At 45.5% G+C, this 15,163-nt stretch overlaps 1 protein-coding gene across 2 annotated transcripts in view; it reads left to right on the top strand.

The window, feature by feature from the left end:
• Nucleotides 1-15,163, top strand: part of LOC111157297 (interleukin 13 receptor subunit alpha 1) — a 53,650-nt gene that overhangs the window by 36,267 nt on the left and 2,220 nt on the right. For both annotated transcript variants that reach the window (XM_022518605.1, XM_022518606.1), the window contains 2 exons: nt 1,686-1,782; nt 3,590-3,674. In XM_022518605.1, the coding sequence (XP_022374313.1) occupies nt 1,686-1,782; nt 3,590-3,674 (182 nt within the window). The remainder of the gene's footprint in view (nt 1-1,685; nt 1,783-3,589; nt 3,675-15,163) is intronic.

Genomic DNA, 15,163 nt, shown 5'->3' on the forward strand with positions numbered 1-15,163 from the left:
AGTCTTGTGGCATAACAAAGCACATCAACATTTGGTGGCTTAAAAGACACATATTTGCCATCTTACAGTTTCTGTAGGTCAGGAATGAGGGTCCAGCTTAGCCTCGTACCTCTGGCCCAAGTTCTCTCGTGGGGTTACAGTCAGGCTGTTGGCTGTGCCTGCAGAGCCTCATCTGAAGGTCTGACTGGGGCTGGAGAAGCCGCTTCCAGGCTCACTTATGGGGTCGTTGGAAAGCCTCCATTCCTTGCTGGCTGTTGGATGGAGGCTGTGGCAGGATGAATCGTATCCCTCGAAAAGGTACATTCGGGTCCCAGCTCCTGCACCTGTGAACGTGACTTCATTGGGAAGTAGGGTTTCTGCAGACGTTAGCAAGTTAAGATGAGGCCCCACTGTCTCCGAGTAGGCCCTAAGTCCGATGACGTATCCTTGTAAGAAGGCAGGATACCCAGAAACACCGATGGGATAAAAGGCCCCGTGAGGAGGGAGGTAGAGCGTGGGGTGATGCAGCTGCGGCCAAGGAACACCAGCGATTCCAGGGAGCCAGCAGAAGCTAAGAAGAAGCAAGGAGGGGTTCTTCTCTAGAGCCTCCAGAGACAGCATGTCCCTGTGGATACCTTGATTTTGGACTTCTAGCCTCCAGCACCGTGAGACAAAACACGTCTGTTTTAGGCCCGCTGGCATGTGCTGATTTGCTCCAGCAGCCCTAAGAAGCTAATGCAGAGGCCTCCTTCGGTTTTTTGCCCCTGGGGCCTCCCCACAGGGCTGCCACATGAAATGGCAGCTAGCTTGCTCAAGTAAGTGACCCAAGCAAGAGTGCGCGAGGGACCACCCATGTGGAAATCACAGTCTTTTGTAACCTAATCTTGGAAATGACATCAGCACTGCTCTTCAGTTCTTTATAGTCTAGTCAGTCAGTCCAGCCCACCCTCAAGGGGAGGAGATTACATAAGGCTATAAGTATCAGGATGCTGTGATCATTTGGGGTCACCTTAGAGACTAACACAACGACTTTAGGCTCTGATGTTGCTTTCTAGATGGTCATGCCCTGGTGGGAAAGACAAGCATATAATAGACATGGCATTCTGTGAGTGAGGTATAGCAAGGCTGTTCATGAAAAGCTCTGGAACTTTTCAGACAGTGTTGGATTTGAGGCTTGACGGCATCGCTTCCAAAACCCTTCTGGACGAGCCACTGAACCTCACTGAGCCTTGTCCTTCTCATCTGTAGAAATGGGAGATACTATTACGTATCTGTATGGCATAGATACAAACATGTACAAGCCCTTGGGGTGGTATCACATATATAGTAGATGCTCAGTTAAGAAGGAGTGGCGGTTAGGATTGATTTACATGTTCTAATAGTGGTTAAGGAACCAATAAGAAAAGGTGGTCACTGTTAATGAGATGACCTTTTTAACCGGTGTAACACTGTGCGTAGTGTCTGAAACTAGGTTTTGGATAACTCTCAAGGTGTTTATTCATCCGTGGTGTTTTAGGCACTAGAGCAGGACTGTGTTGTTTACGATGAAGGGAACAGAAGACAAGATGATTGAAGATTTGGAGAAAATAGGTTGGGTGGAGTACAGAAAGAGCTGTGATCTCACTATTTTGATCCAACTGTTGCTTGGTGTTTTTTTCTAAAAGGGGTTGATCTCTCACGTTTCGTGTTTGCTTTCCATTTGCAAGGTGAGAATACCGACCCCACGTTCTACATAAGCATGTTGCTTGCCACTCCGGTCATCGTTGCAGGCGCCATCATCATCCTTCTGCTTTATCTCAAAAGGTGAGGCAGCTGCCGTGGTCGGCCTGGCAGTTTCTACTGGCCTGGGGCTCCAGTTACAACTCTCTGGGAGGGTATTGGGTGTTTGCCTCGGCTATCAGGAGCACTTTGGGTATAAATTGCTTTTTGTAGCATGGCATGGCAAAGAAGGCTTATCGTGCCCATTTTCTGGTGGGGAAGATTGGGTTCGTTTCCCCCAGCCCCGCTCAGGAGCTGCTGCTCCCTTGGCGTGCGTCTAGAATGATCGGTAGGCCCCATGTTCATTCTCCTCTTTCAAATGCCTCATATAGCCGCAGATAGTTGGTAGCCCTTGGAACAAAGTTTTAGAAATGGAGAACGTTACTAATTAAGTGACTCAGCTAGTATTAACGCAGAACAGGTTGCTGCTTAAAGCTGTGGGAAAGAGCATCAGCAGATCGTGTCTGAGGGAAGGTTCTCTGCGCCTGCCAGCAGAGAGTGACGCGAGAGAGGCTGGAGAGGTGGGCGCAGCTAGCTCCCATAAGCCGTGGCAGGGAGTTGACATTTTTCTTTTCCGAAGTGTGATGGGGACACATTGGAGAGTTTCAAGCAGGGAAGGGACACGACCTGATTTTACTGTCATAAAAGGTCAGCGCAGTTGCTGAACGAAGAATTGGCTTGGCCACGGATGGCGGCAGCTAGGCTGGTGAGGCGACATTGCGGTGTGCGGCGGGCAAGGGGCGGGCGGCCTAACCTAGGAGGTGAGCAGCGGAGGTACTAAGCTGTGGTCAGAGGCGGGATGTGTTTGGAAGGTTAAACTGAGGGCGCTTGCTGGCAGCTGCTCACCCATCCGTGGAGGTGTAGGGGGTACTGAGGGTTCGAGGAGCGCTCAGGCTTCTGGGCTTCGGCAGCTTGAGTGACCGCCGGAGCCGTCTGCTGAGACAGAGAAGACTGTGAGGAGCGCTGGCTCTAGGGCGAAGGTGAGGGCTTCGGGTCTGAACGGAAGTTCGAGACACCGAGTAGATAGATACCCAGGTAGAGATGTTGAATGGGTAGTGGTGTGATGAACCTGGAGTACAAGGGAGGGGTCTGGGCCGGAGGTAGAATTTTGGGAGCCCTCGGCATGTAAACAGACCCGAAGCCCTAAGACTGTAGGAGGGAACTCGCACAGCGGCTGGGATGGAGGGCGAAGGACGGAGCCCTGGGCTACACCAGTGTTTCAGGCCCAGGAGGTGAGGTAGACCCACCAACGAGTACTATGAGGTGCAAAGATGCACAGGGGGAGAAGAAGGAAGAAAAATTAAAGAAGAATGTACCCTGTTCTCAGAATATTATTTTTTTCGAAATTGTAAGCAGTAAGCCCCAATCAGGTCGATGATAAGTAAAGCACCATTATTTAAATAATGGGGGAGAGCACACATGCCTGCATGCGTACACGTATGCACACACGCACACACACGTGCACAGTCATAACCGTGTGAGGTAATGGACACGTGTTACTTCGCTTGCTTGTAGTCATCATTTCATAATGTATACATGTATCAAAGCATCATGTTGTTCATCTCAAATACAATTTTTATTTGTCGAGTATATATCTCTATAAAGTTGGAAAAAAAGGTTTAATGATGATAGGGTATGAGCAGTCTGCTTACCCTCATGGCCCCTTTGGCCTACCCATCCTGGGTGATCTCAGGACATCGGTTTCTCAGCTTCTTATGGAAATTTCTTCACGGCTGCGTCATCATCATAGATGACTTCTGTACCATGGCTTAGTCCAAGTCTTCTTTTAATGTGGCTTTTTTTAAGTGGGCTTGGAAGATTTGACCAAAAAATGTCTTCTATTTTCTTAAAGGCTCAAGATCATTATATTCCCTCCAATTCCTGATCCTGGCAAGATTTTTAAAGAAATGTTTGGAGACCAGAACGATGATACCCTGGTAAGCCCTGATTCCATGAAGTTCGAAATTGGTTTTTGTTGGGAGGCTGTGGGATTTGTAAAGAGTTTGGTAAAATGTACAAAACATAAAATTTGCCATTTTGACCATTTTTAAATGTACAGCTCAATGGCATTAGGTACACTCACAGTGTCAAGCAACCATCATTATGATTTCCAGAACTTTTTCATCATCCCAGATAGAAACTGTGCCTATTAAACACTAAGTCCCCATTCTCCCCAGCCCCTGGTAACCTCTTTTCTACTTTCTGTCTCTATGAATCTGCCTATTCTGGGTACCTTGTGTAAGTGAAATCCCACAACATTTGTCCTTTTTGTGTCTGGCTTCTTTCACTTAGCATAATATTTTCAAGGTTCATCCATGTTGTAGCATATGTCAGCACTTGTTTCAAAACTGGTTATTTTTTTCAAAGATTTTATTTATTTATTCAGAGAGAGAGCACAAGCAGAGGGAGTGGCAGAAGGAGAGGGAGAAGTAGGCTTCCGTTGAGCAGGGAGCCCAATGTGGGGCTCGATCCCAGGACCCTGGGATCGTGACCTGAGCCAAAGGCAGACGCTTACTTGACTGAGACACCCAGGCGCCCCTAAAATTGGTTATTTTAATCTCCATTTTATCTGAAAGATCAAGGAAGAGGCAATTTATCATGTTGTACCCCAGGGGTGCCTGGCTGGCCCAGTCAGTAGAGCGTGTGACTCTTGATCTCAGGGTTGTGAGTTTGAGCCCCACGTTTGGTGTGGATCCTACTTAGAATAAAAAATAATTAATTAAAAAATGTGGTATCTCAGACTAAGCATACCATTTGAGAAGTCCTCAGAACACTGCCCATCTCCTGTCACTGGGCTTCATTCTGTCCCGGAGCAGGGAGTCTGTTTAATCCAGACATTCAAGGAGGGGAGCCTCCCTGATGAAAGCAGTCTAGTAGGCAGGGCTTCTGCCTCTTGGATCCTTGGGGAAATAGAAAGATGGGGTGAAGCGCGGAAACCGATCTCGTTCACTCATTCATGCTGTTGCCTGGAAAGCCGGCCTCCAAAGACGAGGCAGAGCCACCTGAACTGTTATGGTTAGTTAGCCGCACACTCATGCTGGAATTTGTGGCTGGAAAACCCAAGACCCTGGGGAACCCAAGAGTGTCAGGTTTCTCTGAGAAGCACATTCACCCAAATAAAATAATGAAGACACTAACTGGGATAAATATCACTATTCTTACATCGATTTTAAATGAGTAGTATGAGGCACGGGGCGATTAATTGAGTGAAGTAGCGTAGCCACTAGCACATAATGGTCTGGGCTCTGGAGTCCGATTGTCTGGATTCAAATCTCATTTACCATCTGTCTGACCTGAGGTAACTTCCTCAACCTCTCTGGGCCTTGCTATTCTCAGCTGTAAAGTGGAGGTAATGATAGCTCCTGCCTCGTGGTTGTGTGTAGGTCCGGTTACTTGAATGCATAAAGGCTGCTTAGCGTGCAGGCACTCGTGAGCCCCCGGCCAGCTTCGGTGATTACCATGAGCATCGGCACTTTCCATTTATTGTTAATCCGCAAACAGTTCTTTTTTTTTTTTTTTTTTTTTAAAGTAAACCCTACGTCCAACATGGGGCTTGAACTCATGACCCCGAGATGGAGAGTCCCATGCTGTGCCGACTGAACCAGCCAGGCGCCCCTCCCCAAACACTTCTTGTCATCACAAGTGATTCACAGTAGCAGCGATGACATGCAGCAGGGGAGAGGAGGCAGGGAGGCCCACGTGCTTTCCGGGAGGTTGCGTCTGAATCACTTTTTCACTGAGTCGTGGTCACACTGCCAGACCCCGGGGGATGGGGCCCCACCAGGCAGGTGGGTCCCAAAGTCATGTGCTTGATGAGGAGGTGGTACGCTGTCACCGAGGGGCAGTGTGGCAGCTGGTGGCTCTCTGCCTTCAGTGGTTTCACAACCAACTGGAGCATTTGCAAGAACAGAGCCTCCCGGGCCCCACCTCCAGAAAGTCGGACTGCGCAGGTCTGGGATGGGCTCTGCTCCTTAAGTCTGCCTATTTGACAGGAGCCCACAGAGGATTCCTATTCTGGCAAGACCATTTGCAGAGCCCACTTTGAAAAACACTGGGGCGACTACTTTCCTTAGGATCACCCCGTCGCTCTCTCCATCTCCCCAGCCAGTGCGCGAGCTGCCGGGGGCTGGAGCCGTGCAGGTCCTTGGACACCTCTAACAGGTCCCTGAAAGTCCGCTCTGTGGCCACAGCGTATCAGGAGCTTGGCCTCTGTTCCTTGTTGCGTCCTCATAACCGCCCTCCGGCAAAGGTGCTGTTAGTATCATTTTTTTTCACAGATGAGGAAATGAAGCCTCAGCGAGGTTAGCTAACTTTCCTGCGGTCACACAGCTAGTAGGTAGTAAGGGGGGATTTGACCCAGCACGGTCTGATTCTAGACTTCTCTCTCTCTTTCCACTCTGCTGCATCGCCTCTTGTATGAGAGAGTGTCCTCAAGGAGCTCACTACCTTCGGAGAGTTGTTCTTGACAGAAGGGGAGAGGGTGGGGACGGGGCCTTCTGAGGAAAAGGTCTGGAGTCGCATTACGGCTGGCCTTCTGTGGGAAGGCGTAAGGACTAGCAGCCTGACAGCGGTGTGAAGGGAGCAGGTTAGAGGCGGAGGCACGGTAGCAAACTGGGAAGCTAGTCCCCAACTTGCCACATCCAGGCTTTTGTTTGGCTGGCATGGTGTATTTCAAGGGTTTCAGTCTGGAAGCTTCAGCCGGCCCGTCCACTCCGCCACTTTCTCCGAGGCCCTACCGTTCCCAGTTCCCACTGGTTTCACAGTTGCGCTGACCTGCCAGATGCCTCAGGCACTTGCGCTCACTGCCCCTCTCAGCAGAACGGAGACTAGTTCAAGTGCCGTGACGCAGATGCCCATCGCCCATGAAAACATGTCTGGACTCACGAGTATATATGCAGGACATGCAGCCGGAGCATGGAGGAGATGGAAATGTCCAGCCTAGCAAGGCTGATAAGTGATCAGGGCCAACCTTAGCAAGTGCGGAGGGAGCGGGCGCCTCTTCTACAGAGCGGTTTCTTCCTTCTGGAGGGCAGCTTGGAAAAATGTCACAAGAATCTTTGATCTGATCGTTACACTTTGAAGAGTCCGTTTTGAGGAAGTAACCCAACAATGGCACAGGGCCAGGCAATGCAGCATTTGTCTCTAACATGAAAAACTTAGAAGCCAGTGAATCATCCACCATAGAGAATTAGTTTAAAAAAAAAAAAGTTAGGTTTTCAAAGCATTTAATGTCACAGCAAAATAATCGTGATAGAAGAGTAAGAAACATCCCACAGACTACACTGGATCCTAATTTGGATAAAAACGCATGAATATACATGTAGAACCACAAGTGGAAGGAGAGGGATCAAAATGATCATCTCTGGGCAGAAGGGCCACACCAATAACTGGGTTATTTTCTACCTTTCTGAAATTTCCAAATTACCTATAATGAGCTTGTATTACTTTCATAATGAAAAGGAACCCTACACCAAGTCATTAAGGGGAAAGAGACTATTTCGGTCATCTGGGTTTGAGAGGTAGTAGGGACTTGAACTGAGGTGGCAGCAGAGGGGATCGACGCAAGAGACATTATTAAAGGCCACTCATTACAGCCTGGGGACTCTGTGGGCAAGGAAAGGTACAGAGAGTAGAAATAATCTCAAGGTTTCGAGCCTGAGTGATAGAGTGAATGATGGTAACATTGACAGCAAAATCAGATCAATTGTCTTTCTCAGAGATGGGAAAATTGCTTTTTTTTCAATTTGCTGTCTAGAGGATAATATGTTGTCCCGATGAGTCAGAGAATTCTATAATTTAGCGAGGCAGATACACTGACAAGATGGACTGCTAAAAGCATAAGATGTTTTTGTTTGTGGTGGTTGCAGACCATTAAATAAAATCAGGCTTTAAAACCGAAAGTATAATGAAAATACCAGACAGGGGGGAAGGGTAATAGAACAAATATTCACGTTTTCTCTTTAAGCAAATGAGTAGTCTTCTTTTCTCTACACGACAGCAATCCTCACCCAGTGGAGCTGCGTATGCAGTAGAACGACGAGCCTTTTACTTCTAGAATTATTGAATTATAGAATGAACATGGCCCTGAGGGTCCTTCAGTGAGGTGGACGTTTCATGCACTGAGTTATCTGTCTTTAACTGTGAACTGTTAAGGCACTAAGATGCTCGTCTTAACCCCTCATTTTTAGAGATGGGGACGGTGGGGGCCCTAGAGACATTTCTCAGGGACTGTCACCAAGAGAGGTCATGGCAGAACCTGAACCAGAGGCCATAGTGGCCCAGAGTTACCGGCTGCTAATCCCGAGGAATAATCCCAACCCTTTCCTAATACTCCTTCTCCACTACACCATCCATAGTGGTTCTTTGGGAATAAAAAAAAAAAAACCAAACCAAAACAAAACAAAAAAACCCAAAAACCTCATTTAGGTGTGGCCACGAAGAAATGAAATCCTCTGTATAGTTTTTCTTAAGGTTCCTAGTGTTTTGATAGTGTTTTGCTCATCGCTGTAGTAACCCCATGGCCAACAGCATTTCTTCCTGTGGCTTTGCTGCTTGCCTTTCCTTCGTGACTAATTGGGCTGCGGGCCACGTCTGGGGGGCAGGGGGCTGTGGGGGGGCATTTGCTTCTCCACATCTGCATTTCTGTTTCATCCATAAAACATTATCTATTCTTCCCCCACTTCTTGGAAACCAGTTCTGCTTTCCACACTGTGCCAGTTTCGCATTCCTGATTGGGAAGCAGCTTGTTAGCTGGGAGTCAACTTCTAGATACTGCTGAATTGTTTCTTTCTTCTTTTTTTTTTTCCCCTCACTTCACTATGTATCTTTAAAAACTAGGAACACAAGAAAAAGAAAAGAAAAATGAGGACCGCTTTCCTGCTTGAGCAAAATAGTGTGGCCATCCTTTTAAAAAGTGATTCATATCCCTTAATATTGTCTAACACTCACCCCTATTGCAGTTTTTCCAGCCGTTCCCCAACTGTGGGGAGTTGGGTCGGATCCAGTCGTGGCACCATTAGTGATGTGAAGATGGAGCACTGAGTGTAGGGTGGTAACAGGGTGTCCCCTCCTGCCCTTTGACACTTTAGTCCCCCCTCACCACCTGAAGACAGCACCCTGTTGGCACCTTAGCTCAGCTCTGTAGCTCATGCTCTCTGTGCCCATTGGTCTCCTGGAGTGAATCAGTAGTTTCAGCAGGCTTTCTGAAGTGACGATTTTTCTCCTGTCACCTAATCTACATTTGTAAGCTGCCCCTTTTCTCCAAAGCAGGGCTTTGAGTCAGTAACTTGGCTCTTCGGTTATTCTGAAACTCTCTCTCTGCTAAGAAAGCAGGTAACCTGTTTAGTTCTTTGCCTTTACTTCTCAATTTTTAAAGGGTGGGGTTGGAGCCATAGCCATGTTAAATGGTACCACCTTCGTCCCCTTCATACCACATTTTAGCTGGTTCTTTTTTTTTTAATTGAGTAAACTCTACCCTCAACGTGGGGCTCGAACTCACAACCTCAAGAGTCACATGTGCTACCAACTGAGCCAGCCAGGTACCCCTCAAATGGTTCTTTTTTTTGGCTGCATTGATTTTTTTTTTAACGATTTCATTTATTTATTTGACAGAGAGAGAGAGATCACAAGTAGGCAGAGAGGCAAGCAGAGAAAGAGGGGAAGCAGGCTCCCTGTTGAGCAGAAAGCCCCATGCAGGGCTCGATCCCAGGACCCTGAGATCATGACCTGAGCCAAAGGCAGAGGCTTAACCCACTGAGCCACCCAAGCGCCCCCATCAACTTTATTTTTTAAAGTTAAATACGAATGGGATACTTAAGGCATGACGATCTCCAATTTATGTCATTCATCTTTCTATTGGGGATATTGATCTGAAGAAAACCGGGGCACGTAATCCATTGATTTACGTTCCTACAAGAGGCCGCTGTTTCACCCAGGGCTTGGGGCACGAAACCCACTTGACTTCTATGGAAAATTCACCGTGGGAACTAACCAGACCTTGAAAGTATTCTTAAATGAACATTTAGTGTTCCGTGACACCACGAAATTTGTTTATTTCTTTAAACTAGAAGAACCTGTATTGCCTGCTGCTCTTCTAGGATTAGATGACCAACAACGAAAAGCCAGTCATGTTAGCCTCCCAAACGCTGTTTTTTTCTTTTTTTCTACCTGTGATGTTTTTCATCTTTGGCCATTATTCTGTTGCTGATTACCTTGTTTTTAAAAATTGGCAGTGTGAGAATTGAATTACAGATGGGTAATTTTGTGGATTTATTTTTCTTTCTGCAAGTAATTTGAAAAATATACTGGCATAGAATTCACGAAATTGGATAATAGGTCAGAGCATTTGTTCCCTTTTCTTACACAGACATATTCATAGAGGCAGTCCTCAGGAAAAGGCCACAATGCTGATGATGAGTGAAAATGAGAGTAATCCGAGTTTTAGAAATGAAAAAAGACAATTGAAAAAAATTAATATCTCTTGGAAGCCATTTCTGCTGCAGGGCTCACCTCATTAAAATGGATTTTTTTTTTCCTGTCCAACCCAGCTAACCACTGGGTCTAATGACTAGAAACCAATGAAGGTGTAATGTTCCTCATGCTTTTTTAAAAATTACAATATTTTTCTTTTAAAGGCAACATGGATTTATTATAGAGAAATGAGAAATACAGATCACCAAAAGAGAAAAATAAAGCCGCTCTTTGTCCTGTCACCCGGACATAACCATCTCTAAGGTTATGTGAGCAGCATAGAGAAATGGGACTTTTAAAAAAAAATTATTTATTTATTTGACAGATAGAGATCGCAAGTAGGCAGAGAGGCAGGCAGAGAGAGAGGAGGAAGCAGGCCCCCTGCTGAGCAGAGAGCCCGATGCGGGACTCGATCCCAGAACCCTGGGATCATGACCCGAGCCGAAGGCAGAGGCTTAACCCACTGAGCCACTCAGGTGCTCCTAGATGTATATTTTAAAAAGAGACAATACACACATGATCAAACAGTTTGAGAAGTCACCTCATTCAGAGGCTTTAACCCACTGAGCCACCCAGGCGCCCCGAGAAATGGGACTTTTAATGACAAATGGAGTTACAATGACAACAGTAATCATAGTTTGTACTTAGGGAATTTTTGTTGTGTATCAGACACTCTTCTAAGCACTTCCTTAATTTGTCCCCACCTCGCTGCTGGTCTTACCTCCAGCACACAAATGAAGAAGGTGAGGTCCCAGGACGCCTGGGTGGCTCAGTTGGTTGGACGACTGCCTTCGGCTCAGGTCATGATTCTGGAGTCCCGGGATCGAGTCCCGCATCTGGCTCCCAGCTCCACGGGGAGTCTGCTTCTCCCTCTGACCTTCTCCTCGCTCATGCTCTTTCTCACTGTCTCTCTCTCAAATAAATAAATAAAATCTTAAAAAAAAAAAAAGAAGGTGAGGTCCCACAGGGGAGTAGGTATAGTGTGCTCACAACACCAGAGGTAGGATCCACACTGACCGGACGAGAGTCAGACATGGCAACCTGAACCCGGGCGTCCTGATTCTCCTGTCTGGACTCTGAGCCAGTCATAGGATGTTTTAATAAAATGCTCATATTTAATTTTATTTGAATGTAACGGATGAGAAAGAAACAGGAGGAACTGAAGGAATTTCTGAACTTCTGACAAATTATGAAATTAGTTTTGATGATTATTGGAAAAGGCCATTTTCCCATATGTTTTCCCTGTTCCCTCTTCATTTTTGAAGCTGTCCAGCGTCTGCACTGTCAGTGCAGGTAACTATTGCGTACCATAGTGTCTCTCTCAGAGCCCTCCTGGGGTCGCATTTCTGGGTGGGTGTACGTATTTGATGCTTACTGCCTGTCTTCATGTTCATGTCTCTCCAGTCACTTTGGTTGTTTGAAGCTCTAAACGTTTTCTCAGGGAGGATTCATGGGACCAACATTTCCTGAATTATTTACACATTGATGGAGTCTGCTGCATTAATAATTGAAAGTCATTTTAGCTAGATATAAAATCCATGGCTCACATGTTCTTGCCTTGGGTATCTTAAATGTGGCATCCATTTTCTTCTGGTTTAAAATGTTGTCAAAGTCTGCTGACAATATAATTTTCTGTGTTAAAACACTTGGTCTTGGGGCACCTGGCTGGCTCGGTCAGTGGAGTGTGCGACTTCTGATCTCAGGATCTAGAGTTTGGGCCCCACGTTGAGCATAGAGTGTACTTTAAAGACAAACACTTGGTCTTTTCTGTCTGATTGTCTAAAGCTTTTTTTTCTTCCAAGTCCAATAATTTTACCAGAATATGTCTTGTTGTTGGTCTTCTAGGCTTGATTTCTGAGGTAGGTGATGTACCCTTTCAGTATGTAGTCTTAGATGTTTTTTTTTTTAATTTCAGTAAAAATATCTGGACTTCAGTTATTCCGTTCCCTTGTTTTCTTTGCCCATCTTCTGTATTTGTCACATCCTCTTGAATAATTTTTATCCACCTTCATTTTTTAAAGATTTTTTAAAAATTTATTTATTTTAGAGAATGTGTGTGTGCGCGTGTGTGTGCACGTGAGCAGAGGGAAGGGCAGAGGGAGAGAGAGCGAGAGAATCTCAAGCAGGTTCCCCTCTGAGCACGGAGCCCAACTCGGGGCTGGATCCCAGGACCCTGAGATCATGACCTGAGCCAAAGTCAAGAGTCGGGCAGTTAACTGACTGAGCCACCCGGTCTCTGGGTCACCGTGGCATCATTGTGCGTCAGTTGCTCCTCAGAGTGGAACTTGTCCCTGGAAGAGAGCTTTGGATGGCTTTGCGAGTTCATGGGGCCCAGGCTACTCCCAGGCTCCAGCACGGACTCCTTGCACTGTCGCTATTTGAAAGGGCAAACCCCTGCTGGTCTTAGTTGTTGTACATAAATTAGCTTGCTGGGGTTTGAGTTATTTTAGAGTTCTCAGATCTATCAGATGTCTTGCCAGTTCCTTCTCCGTACCTCCTCTGTAACGGATTCCATTGTGCTCTTGTGGCTGTCTCTACTTTGGCCACCCATTCGTATTTCAGGGCTCACAAGGGAATCATTTCAATCTGGTTCTTTCATAGATTGTGACTGTGGACTGGGCAGTTGCTTTCCTGCTTACCCTGGTTACCTTTCCTATTTGTGTTTTCTATGGTAGCATTTGGGGATGTTTAAAAACTGTGCTGCTGGGGTGCCTGGGTGGCTCAGTTGGTTAAGTGTTGGGCTCAGGTCATGATCCCCGGGCCTTGGGATCGAGGCCTGCATCCGGCTCTCTGCTCAGCGAGGAGTCCGCTTCTCCCTCTCCCTCTGCCTGCTGCTCCCCCTGCTTGTGCTTGCTCTCTCTTTAACTCTGCCAAACAAATAAATAAAATCTTTAAAAACAAAAACAAAACAATGCCGCCAACCACTACCTTCCCTCTAGGATTTCTCTGTAAACTACAGACCATGCCAAATCTTGTCTGCTGCTCGCTTGTCTACAGCCTACAAACTAAGAATGGTTTTTATATGTTTAAAGTGTTGAAAAGATCTAAAGAAGAATATTTTGTCTTAGCACATGACAATTATTTGAAATTCAAATGTCAGCATCCGTAAAAGTTCTGTTGGCAGACAGCCACACCTGTTCATTTACATGTTACCTGTGGCTCTTTCCATGCTGTGACAGCAGAGTGAGTTTTTGGGACAGACACTCAAAGCTGAAAATATTATCTCTCCATTGACAGAAAAAGTTCGTCAACCCTGGTCCTATCATATGCTTTTTAGTGGCTATATAGTGTTTGCCATTGTGTGAATATATCATAACATACTTAACCAAGTCCCTAATGTTGGGGCATTTAGATGAGTTCTAAATGTCATCATTATAGGCATCATGTCGTAGCCATACATCTATGTGTATATATGTAGTCTGTTCTTTGGGGGGGATATATTGTTACAGGTAAGATTGCTGGATCAGAAGAGATTAATACTTTTTAAATTCTTTGGTTAATAGTGACGAATTGTCATCCAGAAAGGATATACAGGCTAAATATCTATTAAGGATACCGATTCAATAAATTACAGTGCATTCATGCAATGACGTATTATGCAGAGGGTAAAGAAAATGAGGTAGCTCAATTTTACTAGTATGTAAGAATCTGTAATACATGCTGTTAAATACCCTGGTTACAGACACAGTATGATTCCTTCATATTAAGGAAAGGGGGGCATTAAAATACATACTTTTAAATTTTTCACAAGAAGCATAGATTATAAGTAGGTTGTATGACTGAACGGTGCTTCCGTCATGCTTTTGCCAGCCTGAGTGTATCTTTTTTTTTTTTAATTCTTTCCAATTCACAGAAGAGAAAAGGGCATCTTGCTTTCATTTTATGGATCAACTTTTGTATTGTTTTATATGTTCATGGGCTTGAATTCTTTTGTGAAGTTCTTGTTCATTGTCCATTTCTTTTTCCCTGCCATATTCACGTTTTGGAAATTTGGTAGTTTGTAAAGCTCCTTTTTTTTAAAAGATTTTTATTTATTTATTTATTTATTTATTTATTTGACACAGAGAGAGAGAGAGAGAGAGAGAGCGAGAGAGGGAACACAAGCAGGGGGAGTGGGAGAGGGAGATGCAGGCTTCCCGCTAAGCAGGGAGCCTGGTGCAGGGCTTAATCCCAGGGTCCTGGCATCATGACCTGAGCTAAAGGCAGATACTTAATGACTGAGCCACTCAGGCACCCCTAAAGCTCTTTTAAAAATTTATTTATTTATTTATTTGGGGGAGAGAGAGCAGAGAGAGAGAGAGAAAGAGCCCATGCGCGGGGAGTGCTGAGGGGTAGAGGGAGTAGGGTTAGGGTTAGGGTTAGGGTTAGGACACTGCTCTCAATCCCAGGACCCCGGGATCATGACCTGAGCCGAAGGCAGACACTTAACCCACTGAGCCACCCAGGCGCCCCCACAAAGCTCTCTTTATTTATCAGCTATTAATCCTTTGGCTTGTTGTCTGTCTCTGTGTAGTATTTAGGGTGATTAATGTTGTTTTTCTTTTTTATGCATTCAAATCTTCTGTATTTTTTGTTTGTAGGAAGCCTTTTCCTGTCTCAGATTGATGTACTTGTTGCCCAGTATATTTTTCTAGTTCTTACTTGATTTTGTTTTTTACATTTAGGTCTTTCAAGAATCCATAGGGAATTGATCCATGTGGGCCGTCAAGTAGGGTTTAACTTTATTTTTCAAATGCTTAGCCAGTTGTCTTAGTGCCATTTATTGAATAAGCCATTATTTCAAGGTTATGTAATTTTTTCAGACTGTTTTTTATTAGATCCTTTGCATTTCACATTTTCAAAAGCCAGGTTTGTTGATTTGATTTATGTAAAATACAATTTCATCTTTTTTAAGTGCACAGTTCTTCTGTGCGGCTGCACTTGTAGCACATGTGTGCAGTTTTGTCGCTGCTACTCA

This window comes from Enhydra lutris, unplaced genomic scaffold, assembly GCF_002288905.1.
Source record: "Enhydra lutris kenyoni isolate GAN:26980312 unplaced genomic scaffold, ASM228890v2 scaffoldscaffold53, whole genome shotgun sequence".
NCBI classification, from domain to species: domain Eukaryota; kingdom Metazoa; phylum Chordata; class Mammalia; order Carnivora; family Mustelidae; genus Enhydra; species Enhydra lutris.